Raw genomic sequence first — 18,367 nt, 5'->3', positions numbered from 1 at the left:
CGACCGGCACCCGGATCTGACACTGACTGCCCGACTGGGGCACTGGGGACCACCGTCGTTGCTCCGGGGTCGGGCGTACGACCACCGCCTGCGGTTCTCCTCCAGCCCCGGCGGCGGCCAACCCTCAGCCCACTCTATGCCCCTCTGTATCAAAGGCTGTCATTACGCCGCTCCCGCGGCACACGGGCTCGGGCCGACAGCCGACAAGAGAGCGGAGAAACAAACAGACACCTCCGCTTCCCCTCACCCTCCTGCAAAAACCTCCCCAGCTCCCCCACCCCGCGGCCCCGCTACTGACTACGAACCGCTCCTGGCACCGCCCCGCCCGCACACGCATGCGCGTCGCCGCCAGCGCCGCCAAACGCCGTCCGCCGCGCGAGACCGCGGCCGCGTTGTAAACAGCAAGCGCACACGCGCGCGCGTCCTCCCGCCTCGGCGAGGCTGCCCCCGCCTCCTGGGGGGGGAAGGTCACGTGACCCGGCACCGCCCGCCTCCCCCTCCCAGGCGTGGAGGAGGCGAACAGCGCGACTTTGTTTAGAAGAGTTCCGTGCGCGAGCCGTGCGTCCGCGCGGCGGCGGGGGGGAGGCGCGCGGGAGCCGCACATGACGCTGCGCGCCTGCGCCGCCTGTCCGCGAGCACACGCTCAGAACGGGGAGTGGTCGGCGGGGAGTAGGGGGTTGAGAAGAGATAAAGGCCCCTTGCGCCCCGCGGTGTGCCCCCGTGCCGCGTTGACGCCCCCGGACCGGAGAGGGAGTGACCGTTAGCTCCGCCAAGCGGCGCTGCCGCCACCACCGAGTAACGTTTGCCCCGCCTCGGGACCGCCCCCGGCACGTCCCCGCCCCTCCTGCCGCCGCCGCCGCCGCTGCTGCTGCTGGCAGCGCAGCCTGAACTGAAGCGAACTCCGGAGCGAACTGAGGAGAAGTGAGGAGGCGGCGGCGGGGCTGATTCTCACCAGCCACAGGCGGCGGCGGGAGGGCGGGCGGGCGCGAGGCGGAGCGGAGGACACGCCAGGCGCAGCGCGGCGGCAACAACAGCGGCGGCGGCGGCAACAGCGGAGAGACACCGGCGGCTGCTCCTTGGAAGCGGCAGTAGCGCCCGCCCGCCCCACTCGTCGCTTCCCTCCCCCGCCGCGGAGACAGGGGGCAGCGCGGAGAGGAGAAGCCGGGCTCGGCGTGTGTGTGCGCGGGAGGAAGAGGAGGGGGGACACACCGAGGACTGCGCCGGCCGAGGGCGCACGGAGCAGGGAAGCGGCGGCGGCGGGTCCTTGTGCCCAGCGAGGAGGGCGCAGCCCGCACGGGGGTTTCTATCGAGTTTCCTCTTTTTTGTCGTTCCCTCGGACTCGGCGTCGGGGCTGCGTTTGTCTCCGGATTTGAATCCTCCTCCTCCTCCTTCCTCGGGGAAGCTCCCCTCCCCGCCCCCTCCCCTCCCCCACCGCCTCCCCGCCCGCCCGGATCCAGCCGGGCGCCCCGTGCCGCGGTCGCGTTGCTCGGCGGAGCTGCTGCGGGCGCTCGCCGTCTCTGCGCGGGCTTGGAATATGGTTGGGGAAATGGAAACCAAGGAGAAGCCGAAGCCGAGCCCCGATTACCTGATGCAGCTGATGAACGACAAGAAGCTGATGAGCAGCCTCCCCAACTTCTGCGGGATCTTCAACCACCTCGAGAGGCTGCTGGACGAAGGTAAAAGCGCTCGCTTGGCCGTCCCCTCCCCCGCTCCGCCGCCCGGCCCTGCCTCCCCCCCGCCCCGGGCCTCCGCGCCGCTCCCGGGATCCCGCTCGGCACCCGGCCCCAGCCGGTTGGCTGGGGGCAGCCTGGGGCCTGTTTCGCTCTCCCCGCTGCACTCCTCACGCTCTTGCCCCGCACCCCGCTCCCCCCCCGCCCCCCGGGATGGGGAGCTTAAAACAAAGGGGAAGTGTGGGTTCTCCCCGCCCTGGCCGCTGCCGTGTGGTGCCGGGGGACTCGCTGAACGGGTTGGAGGGGAAGAGGCAGCCCTGGCCGCACGGCTCCCCGCGATCCCGGGGTGTGGGGCGGGTGCTCCCTCTTGTTTTTTTCTTTTCTTTCCTTCCCTTCTCCGCACCCTTTCCTAAAACCGGGGGAAGGGTAACTACCGAGGGGAGGGAGGGAGCGAGGAGAGGAGCTCAGGAATGCGCTCTGGGGGAAGGCAGGGAGGAGGGGAAAGGCTGGCTGGCGGGTAGTGGGGTCCTGCGCGGCGCCCCTCGGGGAGCGGCCCGCGGCCCGGTCGGAGGGCCCCGGGCGGGGGGAAAGGGGGGGGGGGAGGAGAGTGTTTGGTTTCGAGATTTGGCTGTTCTGGAAGCTGCTTGAGCTTGAATGACTAAGACGGAGGGGGCTGAGCTCTTTCTTCAACTCCAGCTTTACCCCACCCCAAAGTGGCCACAAACTAATTATAATTTCCCTATATTGCAAGGGAAGCGAACAAATCCGTCTTTCAGCTATCCTTACCTTTTAAAGAAACTAACTTGAAAGACTCCTACGTGTGACTTTAGTGAAGGGAAAAAAAAAAAAAAAAAAACAACCCAGAAAAATTACGAAATTGCCTCGTCTGTTCCTGACAAACGTCCGCTGCCGCCCCCAGCCCTGCTCCCGGCGAGGGGCCATTCCGGTGGGCTGACACCACCCCCAACCCTTTTTTTTACCTAAAGAGCTCCCATTAAGTTGTAGTTTTACAAGTAAATAATTGCAGTTTAGAAAGGAACAAAAAAAAAAGTACATGCTGGGAACTTTGTCCCATATGTCTTATCACTACAGTACTGGAGTTAAAAATCTGTGTTAAAAATCAAGCGATACACTTGTTCTCAGTAATTTAAAATCTGCTTTATGCTTGGGTTCACAGGTTTGTTTTTAAAAGCGTTTCATTTCTTACCACCTTAAGGAGAGTTAGAGACACTTGTTTGTTTAATCGTATTGGTAGCTTTGTAGAATATGGTAAAGCTGTAAATTATTTACACAGCTTCAACTTGTTTGGAGTCTTAGCATGAAATACTGAATTCTGAGATTTCACGTTAGGATTCTTGTTTGGACATATTCTTACTTGCTAAAAGAAGTTTGGGAAGTTGTTGACCTCGGAGGATGAAAGAGCTGGTTTTATTTGGTAGAACAACTCCCCACCCTCTCCCAACACTGTAAAAGTGAGATAGTGACTGTAGTACAACAGAAAACAGCGTATCGAGAAAATGCTGCCTTCAGAAATAAATGATAGAGGAGTAAAAAAAGCCCGGTGAAGAATACTGAAAGATGGACTGTGGGAAGAGACATAATGGGAGATTCTATTTTTGTAATCAAGACTTGTGGTGAAATTTGAAATCATATTGGAGCAAATACGGATGTGAAAAGTAACACTAATGTTCTTGGTCACCACAGCAAACACCCTCTTCAGGATAGTTAGATTTACAATAAATATCAAGAAGAAACTTGACTGAGAAGACTCTTTTTAGCATGTTATGAGCTTTCCAGAGGCTTAGTGTTGGATTTTTAAATTCCTGAATCTCTTAAACTTACTGTATTTGGCCAGAGGAGGCCTGAAACTTTTTTGTGTGTGTGTGTGTTGGAGAACAAAAGAAAGAAAAAGTTTTTCCCCATATGAAAAGGACACCGAAAAAGAATGTCTGAAATCCCCACAGCATTTGATATATTTTTAAATACTGAAAGCTCTGGAAGTACGTTTTGTGAAGTTTTGAAGTTCCAAAATGGAAGCTGTTGAGACTTGCTGAAAAAGTTTAAGGATTGTGTTGGAGCTATTTGCGCACTTTAAAAGACAGATAAAATACGTTCTGGGTTGCTAATAGTCTCAGGAAGAAGTCTGCTATCCCTTTAAGCTTTTCTGCTTTTCCTGTTTACGTTGGCAATTGTGTGGAAGTATTGTGGAGGCAGAAAACTTTTTGGAATGTGGAAAAAAAATGTTTCATGCAAATCTAGTAAATTGCTTCAAGACTTCAGAATTTGAACACTAAGGGGCGCCAGTTATTTTTTTTCTGAGGCATGAGGCGGGCCTCTGAACACCATTACTGACTTAAATAGTGAAATTAACAGATTTAATAGGAGATACCAAAGCATGACAAAATACTTGTGGATTTGTGCAAGTATTTGTATTTGCATGGACTTACATATACTGTATGCTTACAAGCAGTATTGCATAGGTGGAATAGTCAGTAGCAGTGAAAACTTAAGAAATCGGAGCAACTGTTCTGTAAAACCCCTATCCTGGTTATTGAAGGGGCATCGTGTTAAATACCTTGAACTATATGCTATGCTGGAATCCTCTGAGGGGTTCAGCAATAGCAACCTGTAGGCTTGCTAGAGAGGTCTGCAAGATCTGGAATGCTTTAAAGTACAGTATTTAATAGTTTCATCAGTTGTTTTATGGCACCTTTGAGAATACCAAATATTAGGGGCATGTGTGTATATATATATATTTATATAATCTAAAAATAGTGTTCCTATGTAGTCTTTGCTGCCTCCCTCTCCCCTTAGAATTTGATTTGCTGTTTCTAGTTTATTTTGTGCTTTAGGTATGTGTTTGGGTTTTTTTCAGTCACTGTACAACCATCTTCCTGAAGATTTTGTTTATGCTTGAGAAGACTGATTACAATCAGCCGTTGTCTTTCATTTTCTGCTGATTGAACTGAAGAAATAAAGTCACAACCCTGAGAATTCAAATAAAATGTGGGATTGCTTTTCCTGCTGGAATGCTAGGCCTTTTTTATTTTTACATGCCAGTATTTAAACAAAACTGATGTGGGCTTGTGTTGTGATTACTTCTTGTAATTGTATGCACCAATAGACAGAAATGGACCTGTTGGTCTAGATGAACAGTACATCTAATCTGGTTAGGTTTCAAAACGTATATCTACTTCTTTATTCTGTTTCTGTTCTGTCTGTGCTACCCAACCACATTTTCCTTTCTGAACTGTATCTTAGCGTTTGGTCATTGAAAATTTTAGTGCTTCTACCTTACAGCGTTTAGTTTTGAAGATCAGCTTAAATATGAGAGGTATATGGAAGAAACTTTTTTTTTTAAAAAAAAAACAACCCTACTTTATAATAAAATATGAAAGTCATAGTTTTATTTAGGTTATAAATATTTTTTGCATATGTGTGCTTTCAAATTCTTATGTGTAAATAAGGCTTTTGTGGATTAACAAGGATGTTTAAAGTGCACATCATAATAACTAGGAAGCTGGATTGTTTTTATCAGACTAGTGCAAACCTGTGGGAAGAGAGGGCTCTTCCTGAACGTGGCATAGGCTGCATTTCCTGTAATTGTTTGCACCATCGAATGTGACCTGATCTTTTTTATGCTTTGGCTTCTCAAGTTACTAACTTTTGTGGTTCTAACCCAGATTGCTTTTTTGAACAACTTATATGATTCTATGATTCTGTATCTTTTAATGATCCTTTTTGTGGGATGTGAATAAAGTTGTACCTTTTTTCTTGCACTATTTTTTAAAATAAATTGGGTGTTTCAAACTCTGCAATTGCACTGTGACCTACTGAAATAAATAAAGTACTTCGGCTTTATTCTTTCAGCAGATTGTGAACAAATAAGCCTGAACCATTAACTGAGATCTGGGTAGTGCAACTTTTATATTTGCATTTTGTTTTCTTGAACCTGTAAGTGGTTAGAATCATGTATATTATTGGAATGTACACACATCAGATCTGTAGTCTGAACTTCTCTTAGATAAGGTTTTGATGCAGGCTTTTGTAGGAACTAATTTTTCCTCTATAAACTACCTCTGCGGTTTCTTCCTCCTGTCAAACTTGTGTTGAAGGTGACTTAAAGCGAGTCTACCTCTAACGTGAATTAAGCCCTGCATATAGCTGTTGGAGATAGATCTGATTTTGTGACAAATAGACTGACTCTTTCTGACTAGCAGTTACAACAAAGCTAGCTGTAAAAACATCTAGGTAGGGATTAAGTAGGATATTTTTTTCTTGGGTGTTCCGCTCTCTGCTGTGCTCCCTGAGAAAAGTGCGTGTGAACTTGCAGAACCCAGTGACCAAAACTGCAGTTTCCTTGTCAGTCTTACTGTCTAAACCAAAATGTCTGCATAAGTTAGGACTGAAGAGCTGTGTTCTAGTCATGTAAATAACTTCTCAGGAAGAACTCACCTAGTTAGTTTTGTACATTATCTTATTGTTTGTGATTATGTAAATGTAGCTGATGCTTAGCTAGTGTTTTGCTGACTTGTCAGATTTTGTGAAGGGGCATTGGCCACATTAGCATGTTTGGTTTTCAGTTGTATCAGATATTGCAGTAAAAGCCCATTATTTCATTGCCAACTGTGCCTCTTAATGCAGAGTTAAGAGATGAGTATTGTTCAGGATGAAGGCCTTATGATAGGTGCTTGCCCAGAGTCTTAAATTAATTTTAAACTTTGAGTTGTAATGTTAAAATTGCACAAAACAGTGTGTGACAAGAGCATTGAGTATGTCTTGTGTGCTTTGAATATGATTCTTTAATCCTCTCTACATCTTAATGTCTGAAGCATTTTTCTGATTTATAGCTGTCTCGTAAAAATGAGGGTGTAAAGCTTCTAGAACTTAAGTGTTTGAAAACTTCCTAAGACTTGTTCTGAGGTTGTGGGTGGGTTTTATTTGTAATCGTTGGGAGCCTCTTAAAAACATCAAAAGTTCCATTGCACTTAAGAAAAGGTTTTTTGTTTTTTTTTTTTAATCTTGGGGAATAATATTTAAAACCTCCCCCCCACCCCCAAGCATTTCAGATCTTTTAAAAAGAAATTATTTTTGGAACTGTATCTGCATATTTATGGGATTGCAGTCACCTGGCATGTAACTTTAAAAGATGGGTGTTCTTTTGACTAAGAAAAGTTTTAAGTTAGCAAAACTGTTATTTTAAGCTCATGTTTTGAAAGCAGTTTCTTAACTGTTGTTTGCCAGTAATTGAGTATTAAGATGTCTAACATTAATTTTTTTTTTTTTTTTTTAATTTTTTACCATTTTTCTTAAGCGTTACTTGTTCTGTAAGGCTGGAATTGAGTTGCATTTTCCTCACCTGAAATGCTTTGGAGTAGTTTCCAGTGTAACTAGTGTTGTATAAAAATATCTTGCTATGGTTAGAAACTACTGACCAGGTGGTGATTAGATTAGGGAGTGGCTCGTGGTGCTTTCCTAACACACGAAGGAACAGCTAAAGGTATGTAGGTTAATATTACAAAAAAAATCCATCCAGCCTCTGACAACTGAGAAAATATTTTTTTAAGTGAGCACTTAGAATGTCTTAATTATGAAAATTAAGTTTACACACATCAAAGGAGAAAAGGCCAAGTTAGAAAAAGCCAGGTGTTGAGTGAGCGCTGTGCTTTGTGTGTGTGTGTGTGAGGCGAAGGCTGGACATGAAATGAATGGTTACTTTTGTAGTTCAGTAACATTTTTGATCAGGTAGTCTATTTCAGTACTTAAATTAAAACTCTTCTTCTGAGTACACTAAGCAATGCCAAATCCAGAGTGGAATACTTACAATTATATGAGTTGTTTAGACCTTGGTAGAAAAGCAGGTAGATTTGGATTGTCTTTAATTAGTCTGTAGCCTTAAAATGCTCTCCTTTTTGGAGAATGCATACTGATGTAGATATCCTATTAATTAGATGTATTATTAGATGCCAATATGGTATATGTTTCCTGGCTGACAGGATAGACCTATGTTAACGTTAATTACCAGACCATCCTGATAGCTCAGGCTGATTGAAGTACAACAGGAGTCTGCCATGGAGATCCATGGTTTATCTTCCACTGCTTATATGGAACGTCAGAGGGCTGGGGGGGGGGGGGGGGGGGGGGGGTGTGGATGGGAAACGGGAAACTCCTTGCCAGGGAAGCTGTGAAGTAATGAAATGCTCTCGCTCACTGACTCTTGTTTTTATTGAAACAACTTACAACTTCTCATGCAGCCTGTGTGAATTTTTTTGTATTGATTTTAATGAAAATGTGTACTATGAAAATATTCTGTTGATTTTTGACATTTTATTGAAATTTAATAACCCATTGCTAAGAAAACTAGTAGGAACAGTAAAACTGCCACTGTATTTAATCTCATGTTTAACTGGTTAGGTCAGTAAAAGTACCACGTAAGGTAAGTCTGTGCTATGTAGCAGGAGGATCAAGGTCTGCGGAGGGCATTAGAGCTTCTGTTTGAATCCTGAAACATGATGGGTGTCATGTTTATAATCCCGATTAGATCCTTTTGCTCTGGCGAGACAAAGGATTGGGTTGCTGATCGTTAAGCAACATTACATTTCTACTTTTGGCTTGAAAATATGCCGTGCTACTTGTGCAGTGCAGTTAAAAGTAATTTCTGGGTTTGGGTTTCTTCTGGTTGTTTTTCTTGGAAACGTTTAATAGAAGTGGAGTTAGCTTTTCAATAGCAGAGCGTAGATTTTGGAGACAATTTATGCTTGAATGAGCAAAGCAGCCTTGACAGCTTTAAAAAGAAATAATACCCAGCTTCATTAGTAGCACTGCCCCTCCACAGTGTTGTTACAGTTCCCATTAGAAAGGTGTCTGTTGCAGGCTAGTTGAGTGTCTGAGAAAGACAGGATAGTGCAAGTTAAAGTGCTTCTATTTGGGCAGTTGGGTCACTAAACCTCTACTGTCTGGGTCCCAAACTTAGAAGTTGCAGCTTTTTTTAATATTCTGAGGTTATTTTAGTAGGTGTTATTGCTTGGAATGTATGTGGTTAACGCTAACTTTTTTAAAAATTTATTATATTTTATTACCATGGTTTAAAATACAGAGTATAATTTGAAAAGGCATTTTCAATTACTTTTCATTTGGGCATTGATTTTTGATTTTTTTTTTTTAAATATCTGGTGTCAAAAGGGAAAATTTTGCTTCTTAGTTTGCTGTAAAAAAAAAAACAAACAAACAAACCAACCTTTTTTGTGAAGGGAAATGGAAATAGGTAGCTATTAATGGGCTTCCTTTTAGTGTTTTTGGTGGTGTGTAGTTGATTTGGTAGCATGGTGGAAGTTGATTTTTTTGAATTTATATTTTTGACTGTTTTGCAGCTGCACCTGAATACTTGTACTTTATGCTGTCGTGGATTAGAGAAGATTTTCTGTGCTTTCAGCACAGGCTGTACTAGGGCAGTGTTTCGATATTTGGTAACTTCATTGCAATGCTCCAGGATGTGCTTGGGTGGGAAGGTCCTCAGCATATTCATATTTTATAAATCATGAAGGAATTTGTGTGATAACTGACTGACATCTGAGAATATTGGTAGTTGGGGTAGGTGACACTTTTAATGGTATATAACCTTATAAATGTTTACAGTTCTCTTAAGACTTGATTTGAAAGGGAAAAAAGTCCCAGCATGGCAATTAAAATCTTGATACTTCGCTGAGAAGTTATGTCAGTGTAGTTCTGAGGGGTCAGAATCATCAGAACTGCTGCTGATGTTGGAGCAGAGGCAGGGGAGGATAATAGAGCATTTTATACCCTTATCCGGTGGATCAGTTACTGGCTTAAAAGGTCAGCTGATATTCTAGGCTGGTCAGGGTTTTTTTGAGTTTGTGTGGTGCTGGCTTACTTTTCAGGCAGATCAGGGCTGTGATTGAGCTCGGGTATGTGATCTCAGAGTAGCTGTGTGGTGCAATGGCTGAAGTGGCTCGATACTGAGAATGTAGAGCAGAGCCTTGGGGAGAGAGTTACATTTGCTTAAACATTTACTTTAAAATCTGAAACTCCCAATTGCTGTCAACTGATTGTGCATCTGGTCCATTCAGAATTTTAAGGATGTGACTATTTTCAGACTAGCTGACACTAGATGGAAGCCAGACATTGCTGAATTCTTTAAATCCTTCAGCTGTTGAAATAATGAACCTTCTTGTTCTGTCTAATTCATATTAAAGAACTATTTTAGAAATCTCTGTAACTGTTACATGGTTGAAATGTCCTGTCTTAATGCAGTATGTTTTCTTCATTAGTGTCTAGGAGATGAAATACACCTAAAATCTTAAAAAGTAAGCAACAGATCTGTCTAGCACAAGTATTAATAAAAACGCAATTTTCTGGTTCATATATTTAAATGGTAACTAAAACATTCAGCTGATGTTGCATAATGCTTCCATGTATTTATCAGACTTCAAAGCAGTAGCAAGTCAGTTAATGTTGTCTTTAATACAGCTTAATCTAATAACCTGCAAATGATTATATCAAAAGTTAATGCATAATTTTTAATATTTTTACATGAATAGCAAACCAAGCTGGCCCTCTTTGCTGTGGAATATCTTTGGTTTCATAGCAGGAATGGGGAGGAGCAGAACACAAGGGAAAATTCTCTGACCTGGTGCTGTTTGCTTTTGAGCACTGCTGCTAATATGTACATGCTCCTTTTAGTTAGCTTCAGTTTATCTCATTTTGAAGGGGTACGAGCTGCATCCCTAAATCGGAAATTACCAGAAATGTTTTTTTCAAAGTCTTCTCAAAGTGTTGTCATCCCCTCTTTCCCCCCCCCCACCAAACTTTCAATCAAACTTACTGGTTAAATACTACACGTATAATCTGTTGACAAGTGTGTTCTCTTACAGTTGGTTTGTGTGTTAAAGTTGAAGATTAAAATGCTGTAATAGGCCCAGCTGTCTTGTTTAAAGTATGTTTTTGCTGTAAAGGTTGCCTGCGCAGTGAGAAAAAAGTGCGTGTTAGATGATGGTAGAGACAAAGTTGTTTATCGTTCTTTAGTTTTTAATTGCTTAAGTAAGTATTGTAACATCTATAAAGATAAATATAGTCAGATAGGCTCATATGCAGTCAGCTTATAAGGGAATTACTACTTCTTTAAATCACTCAAGGCTTTTATGGAAATCTTATACTCTATATGGATTCTTTTGTTCCCAATTTTCACATAGTTCTGTCAACTTTGTGCTCAACTTGAACAAAATCTGGGCCTAGATAAAATGGTAGGGGTCAAAAATAAATTCTAACCAAGATTCTATCAGGAACACTGATTATATGAATGTTAAAACATCTTGAGAGGAGGAATGAGACCTGAGTATCTCTCAGGTATGAGCTTAGCAAGCACAGTTGCTAGAAAGGAAGTATATTTAGGTGTTACAATAACATGTTTGCAGAGATTTGGGTCTCATATTTTGAAATTTCTTGCAGTGTTCTTGTGCTCATTCTCTATAGTTAAATTTTCTTTTAGTGACAGGACGAACAATCCATTGGGGAAAAAATCTGGAGAAAACATTATCTAAAGATGAAACCCAACTTTGAAGAAAAAAAAGTGGCCTTCTTGAGAAAAGCTTATTAAGCTTATGGACTTTAAAGAACTTTTATTTAGAGATCTGTGACATTTAGGAAATCTACTGATATTTTGAGGAGCAGGAAGGTAAAAACTTCACTATATCAGCTTAATGTAGGGTTAATTGAGGTTAAATTCTGTATGGATCAAAAGTACTTCCAATTTCTAATAATTCACATGTAGCTTCCAGGGAAGCAAGGAGTTGTGCGGAAGCTCTGTCTGTAGGTAATGGGATACATAAACCTACTGCCTATTGATTTAGTAACTGTATTTCATTCATAACTATTCATGAGGAATCTTGTTGGTTCCAAATGGGAGGTTTAATGCACACTGAGGGCACTTGGTAGTGCCGAGTTTTAATACTGTTAAGTGTCTTCAAAAAGGTATTCCTGCAGCAGCCTCGGATTAACATAGGATGAATAACAGAGCAATTCATCAACTAGGCTGCTCTGAAGAGTGTCAGCAAGAAAGCTGATGATGATGAATTGGAGTGAAATGGATGCTGCGGTAGATGGCCACTACAGCTAATGCTGGAGTGTTGAGGGGTGGCAGTTGGTATTTAGGTGTATGCTGGATAATTAAGGGAGGAGGGACTGCATTCCTTTACTTGTCGAAGTAGAAAAGAAACAGTTTCTACAGTTCAAGAAGGTTACTAAATTCAGCTTAAAATGACAGATGGACAACTGATTTGTACTTTATTAAAAAAGCTGTATGAATCTTTAGGACTAGTAATGTGAGTTACATTTTGAAGACAGACTCCAGAACTCCCCTTGGTATTTGCAGTCTTTTTTAAGACAATAAAAATTTGGATAACCTAACTTTGAGGCAGATTTAGTTTATTCTGAACTTAATTTCGCTTCAGGTTTTGTGCTACCTTTCTTAGAGGTCACAGTTTTCAGTTAGTTCAGTTACTGGTTACTTTTTCAGGATAAAGAGGATAGTTGTAAATTTGAGGTGGCTAAACCAGAAATAGTACTGCCTTTGGGTTTTTTTTTATCAATGTAGTAGCGCAAGTGTTTTTTGCCGTGTGCACGGGTCTTTCTAATTCTACTTCATATGTTTTGTGCTAGAATTGTTCTTGACCACTCATTGTTACATCAAGTTGTTGAACACTTGGAACAGTTTAAGGCATTAACATTCCAAGTTCTTTACTTTGTGGGGGCTGTTTGTTTTTTTTTTTCTGACTACTTACCATAGGGAGGTAAACTTACATGTGCAGGCTAGAGTATATGTACAGGCTTTTTCAGGCCTGAGCAGAAAGTAGTCTTAACTAGTATAGTGTAATGGTATGTTATAGTATAAATTGCTACACAGATCAAACTACATTTTTAGTGCATTTTTTTCTCTTCTGGATTAAGTAGCTTAGTGGCTGAAAGTTTTTCATGATTGTTAATAACTAAAATGTGTTCTTGAATAATTAGAAGGGTACTGTGATCTCTTTCCTCAGACTTTTGTTGTGCGCTCTTAGTGTTGAATTTCAGATACAAAGGCAAGATGCTAGTAAAGCACTTATGCTTAAGGATCTTTTTCTCCTAGTCTAACTGAGGATTAGTAGTTTCTTGTAGTATGTAATATATATAATTAAAATGCAGCTTATGAAGCTACAAACTTTTTTTTGCTTGGAAGGTAAAGGAATGAATATTGCTAGTAATGAAACCTGGATAATTTCCAGGGTAATTAAGCTGATTAATCAAACAATGCCACAAGTATCCGTGTAAATACTATGCACCTATCCATATTGAATAAACACGAAAGACAGTGTACACTTTAAGAACACAGTGTGTAACTAACTATAAAAATTGTATTACATATATTGATCTTGAAACTGGTAAATTACCGGAAAGGAGCAGAAGAATTGGAATACATTTTATTTAACTGAAATGTATTTCTTCTCTGAAAATGTTTCCAATTCACAAAAAAAATATCATAATTGTTAGCCTTCAAACTTCAAGAGATTGCACACCATGCTTGATTTAGAAGAGGAGAATAGTGCTGAGATACAAAGGTGTAATTTCTCTACTCCCTTATTTTCTTTTGCGGTAGTGCTACTAGTTAATACCTCTGTCCTACAGTAGTAGGAAGATGATACCCATACCTAGTTATGAATGTTATCTCTATGGGCAGTATTTAATATGGTCAGAAATAATGGTGGTTTTTTTTTATGTAGTTCTGAGAAAAGCTGTTGTAGTGTGAGGCCCAAAGTAGCTTGTCATCTGGTTAGAAACATCATTTTGGCATAACATTTTCTTAGGCTAAGAAAGGTGGAGATACTTTGCATTGAAGTTCATGTTTGTACAATCTAATGAAAATTTCCTCTGCATGTACTGTCTTTTTTGAACTTAAAATCTATAGTTTTTTCCTCATGCTTGTCTCACTGAGCTGCCCCAGCCATTCCTTGTAGTAGCCTTTTTTGACATATCAAAGAATTACAAACCAGGCGTATTACATTTTCCAGCACCAGCAGCGAAACTGTGCATTCACTTGCACAAAAAGTAACGTCAAAGAGATTTTCTTCCTAAAGGTAACTCTTAAGGGTTTATATTTTGATATTGCATGAAAACAAAATAGTGTTTGATGTGAGACCTCTGAGACAATGCTCTTCTCTGAAGTAGACTACATCTTTTTTGTTTGTAAGGTAAATGGAGTTAAGTAAAAAACAATATGAGTTACCAGAATGGTAATTTTCCATCTGTGATTTGCAGACCCATGGCATATGAAGAGTTGCTGAAGATAACAAAGAAAAAGGAAGTCTGTTGTTGGGGAGATTTAAATAGGTTACACTGAGCCTTCATTTCACCACTTTTGGGAACTTTTTTTTTAGTTTGTAAGTGGAAGACATTGAAGACCCAATTAAGGGGCATTTTCATGCTAGCAGTTGTCCTTGTCTGTAAGCCACAGTAAAATTTTGAAACAAACTTCATGGACATAATGAAAATTAATTGCTTTCACCATTATGTAAATTAAAACTTGTTTAAGACTGCTCTTAGACTTGGAATTTGCCGGCCAAAGAGAAAATGGATGATTCTGTAGCTACTTTGTGAAAACTTGTATTAATATCTCCAATATGTTAGCTCTGTGGATAGCAGAGATCTTAGCTACCAGACTGGTAAAGTAAATACTAGTTTTGTTGTAATATACTCTCTCTGTTTCTGCCATGTGTGTAAATAAATGCAGATGTGCTCTTTCTCCCACCCCCACTTCCCCCTCTGCCCCTCTTTTCTTTCGCTTGTAGTAATGATACTAGTTAATATCTCTGTCTTACAGTAGTAGGTAAATGTTGCCTATTTATGAATGTTGACTCTATGGACACCATTTAATGATTAGAAGTAATGTTTTTTCTGATGTAATTAAATGTATGCTTTTAATATAATAGAAGTATATATAAGCTGAAGGGGAGGGGGAAGAGTCTACTGTTTCAGGTTTCACTTATCTGACAGATTTTAATGTACTTTGATTAACTGAAATGTTCTCTTTATGAATGAAGAATATTCTACTGTAGTCTAGAAATACCAGATTTATTATCGTTTACTTTTAAGTATTTTCATTAAAAATAAAACTTTTTGGGTTTAATTATGTAATGTAAAAAATGTTTTTAATTTGAAATTAATTTGAAATTAATATTTTGTTAAGTCTGGTTATCTTAAAATACAATATTGAAAGTCACATGTAGAAACATGGTGGATATCATCATGGCAGGTCCTATAAGGAATGTTTTATGCTAGTTGTTGCCTGTCTTCTGATATCTATTGGTGTCATGCAGAGCACTTTAGAGTAAACCACATTTTAGTTACTTCTCCAGATTTTGACAAGACGGTAATCCTTCTCTCATGCTTTCCTCATGGAGCACTTCTCCTATGAGGAAAGGCTGACAGTTGGGCATTTTCAGCCTGGACAAGAAGGCAGCTCCTGGGATACCTTATTGTGGCCTTTCAGTTCTTAAAACTGGCCTATAAGAAAGATGGGGAGAGACTTTTTAGCAGGGCCTGTAGTGAAAGGGCGGGGAGGAATGGTTTTAAACTGAAAGAGGGGAGATTGAGGCTGGATGTGAGGAAAAAGTTCCTTACTATGAGGGTGGTAAAATACCTGAAAAGGTTGCCTAGGGAGGTGGTAGATGAGCATTCCTGGAGACATTCAAGGCCAGGCTGGGTGTGGTTCTGGGCAACCTGACCTAGTTGAAAATGTCCCTGCTTATTGCAGGGGGTGTTGGACTAGATGACCTTTGAAGGTCCCTTCCAACCCAGACTATTCTGTCATTCTGTGGTTTTAGTTAGAAAAGCTTGGACCTCAGCTTTTGCTATAATGGCAGGAGGTAAACACTGATGCTGCATTATCTTATCTAGTTGATAATTTCATCTAATAGCCCCGGAACTTGGTGTGCCAGTTGTTAAATGCACTGGGCTGTGAAGTACAGCTTGCAAATACCAAGCTATTGTTTTCAGTAAAGTTGAAATCAGCTTTCTATGCTGCATTGCAGTGGAAACCAATTAATTAATGTGACAAGATGCCATTTTTTATTGCCAAAAGAAAGTTTCTAGTATTATTCTGCAATAGAAAGGAATATTTTGCAGTTTTGGTCTAAATTTAATTTTATAGTTATATAGGCTAAAGGGCCTTTAGTGGTTTAACTTCAGTTTTTGAAGTTTGTCTATGAAATGGCTTTTTAGATTATTTCTCTTAATTTACACTGCTGCTAGTGCCATGCAGTGTGTCCTTTTTATTAGTCATTGAAGTCTAGATGGCACTTGCATTTTATTTCATGTGACCCATCTGAGATTCATGGTATAACAGGTTTTTCTTATGTTTTAAGAAAGAACAAAGTTATGACCATTTCTAATTGTTTCTTCACTTATGTGGCCATGCAGAGCGAAGTGATTTCAGAAAATACCGCAGAGTAGTTGACTATTGACATACTGTTTGCTTATCTGATAACAAAGTATTTTTGAAGAACTGAGAGAAAAACACCTTTTTATATGCAGCATTAATGAATACAACTGAGTAATACTTAAGCTAATATGTGTAATTAAATCTTACTGTTCATGTGGATTGGTTACCTCTAATACAATTTGGTTACCTTTCTGTGTGATGACAGCTGCTATTTCACATGCTAAAATGACATTCTAGTGGGATTTTTTTTTTTACTAGAATACTATGGTCTTAATATTTTATTGATGATTGAGTGATACCTTTCATTTTTTACTGTAATTTAAAGTCTTTTATTTAGTGAAGCACAAGTCAATGTGAATTTAACTCCCATGTTTCATAAAGTTTTGCGTGAGGATTTTGGATAGTTCTTATTGTTGGTAGCTATCACTCTGCTGCTCTGTGCTCTCAATAGTGTATTCCTGGTTTTAAGTATTAATTTTGTATTATATCCTACTTAGCTCAGGTAGCATCTATAAGAAGCAACAAAATGAAGATAGATTTTTTTTTCTTTTGATTCTTAGCAGAGGAGGACAATAAAACACGTAGTTTGCTTGAATTGCATTTGCTGTGTTTGCTTCCTGATGGAGAGACAGCAAATATTTGTGTTTGTTGGTTGGGGTGATGCTTTTTATTTTTGTTTCTCCACTCCTTCCACCAGTACTTTTTAGGCTTGCCCCAAAACTTGTAGGGGAAAAGTAGAGAGATGAGAAAAATAAGTGGAAATTTGAAAATAAAGTTTGTGGGAAAGAAAGGGACAATTAATATGAAGAGAAAATGTATATTAAAAATGTTGTGTAGAGTGCTTAGTAAATGCAAATCTTTCAAGACCATTTCATATATTTTAGTGAGGAGTACTAGGTGTACGTGAAGTTGCAGTCACTATGAGGAGTGGTTTTATTGTCAGAAACGTTTTGAGCAATGCAGGTAGACAAGTTTAATGTCCATGTACTTGGTTTTAAACTGTTGACTTCTAGAAACGCATAATATAAAAGGTAATGGTGGCTTTTACTGAAAAAGTTGAATTAAAGGTACCACCTGTGAAGAACTTTCTCTGAGGCATACCCACTGTTAGGGCTTTTTCATGTGAGTGATAGGTCCTTGCATTACATTGGAGACACTCATGTCTGAATGGATGTGATGGCTGCTTCAGAATGATGCTGCTGTTAGCAGTGAAAAATGTCTTCCTTACGATTCTTGTGCAGCAGGCCATGGAGTGCAGCGCATTTTTATAATAAAGGTGATGAATTTAATCGCAAACTGGCAGCCAAATGGAAATTGCAGACCTTGATACTGGGAGAAAATTGCCTATAAAGCAACTCCTGAGAGAGCAGGCTTTAAATTTATCCACCCATTTCGACATTGAGGAGAACATCGGAATTGCAGGGTACTTTGCTTGGCTTGTTTAGTTCAGATAGATGACATTTCAGTATTCCTTTATTTAAGAACTAGATACAGTGTTGTGGTGGATTTCTTAAAATTAAAAAAAAAAATGACCTTGCTTCTTCTAACTTTACATGGTAAGGCTTTTGGAAAAAATCTGTTCCTTTGTTAGCTTGGAATTTACGCCTGCTATAAAGTAACACCTAATATGCATAATTAATTTAAACTTGGCAGTTGCTTCGCAGATTTCCCCTTATGTCAGGTTAAACCCTTATGTGATTTGAGATTTAAAAAAGCATATCTGTGTATTTGAAGGCTGCTTTCAGCGTTACGCTGATGTGAGAAGCAGTGCCATAAATGATTTAACTGGTCTTGAAGTCCCACTGGAAGGTAGGATACTTGCTCTAATAGTATGTAACATAGTTTCTGATAGAGGCACATAGTTTTTCAGAATTGTTTGCACTGACACATTTCAGTTAACGATCCTTTTAATCTCTTATTTTTAGTAGTGCCAAGTGCTGATGTTCTTCCTATATGATAAGTAGGAACTGCATTTATATATATGATTCCCATATATGGTGAGCACTATATTAAAAAAGACAAAGCACTCCTTAGGGAGCTTGCTAAAATGTGATCTACTTACTATCTGTTCATAGAAGCAATTGCAAAGAAATGTCTTGAGAAATATATACTTCTATTGGATACTTAACTAAATGTCCTCACTGCAGCGCTTTGAACTGCTCTTTTAGGTGCGTGAGAGGTGATCGTCATTCGGGCAGAATTAAGAAAG

The 18,367-nt window shown here is 40.6% G+C and overlaps 1 protein-coding gene across 11 annotated transcripts in view; it reads left to right on the top strand.

Annotated features, from left to right (window-relative positions):
- The first annotated feature begins 926 nt into the window (after positions 1 to 926).
- Positions 927 to 18,367, top strand: part of QKI (QKI, KH domain containing RNA binding) — a 157,000-nt gene continuing 139,559 nt past the window's right edge. For all 11 annotated transcript variants that reach the window (XR_009746585.1, XM_061471410.1, XM_061471406.1 and 8 more), the window contains exon 1: positions 927 to 1,676. Coding sequence is in view for 10 of the 11 variants with exons in the window: in XM_061471410.1 (XP_061327394.1) it covers positions 1,535 to 1,676 (142 nt within the window). In the remaining variant the exon portion in view is untranslated. The remainder of the gene's footprint in view (positions 1,677 to 18,367) is intronic.

The sequence above is a fragment of the Pezoporus flaviventris genome, unplaced genomic scaffold (assembly GCF_033815535.1).
Source record: "Pezoporus flaviventris isolate CSIRO_AGI_PZ_B2104156 unplaced genomic scaffold, CSIRO_AGI_Pfla_v1 ptg000066l, whole genome shotgun sequence".
Taxonomy (NCBI): Eukaryota; Metazoa; Chordata; class Aves; order Psittaciformes; family Psittacidae; genus Pezoporus; species Pezoporus flaviventris.
The sequence above is the reverse complement of the archived record's forward strand: the minus strand, read 5'-3'. Positions and strand labels throughout refer to the sequence as shown.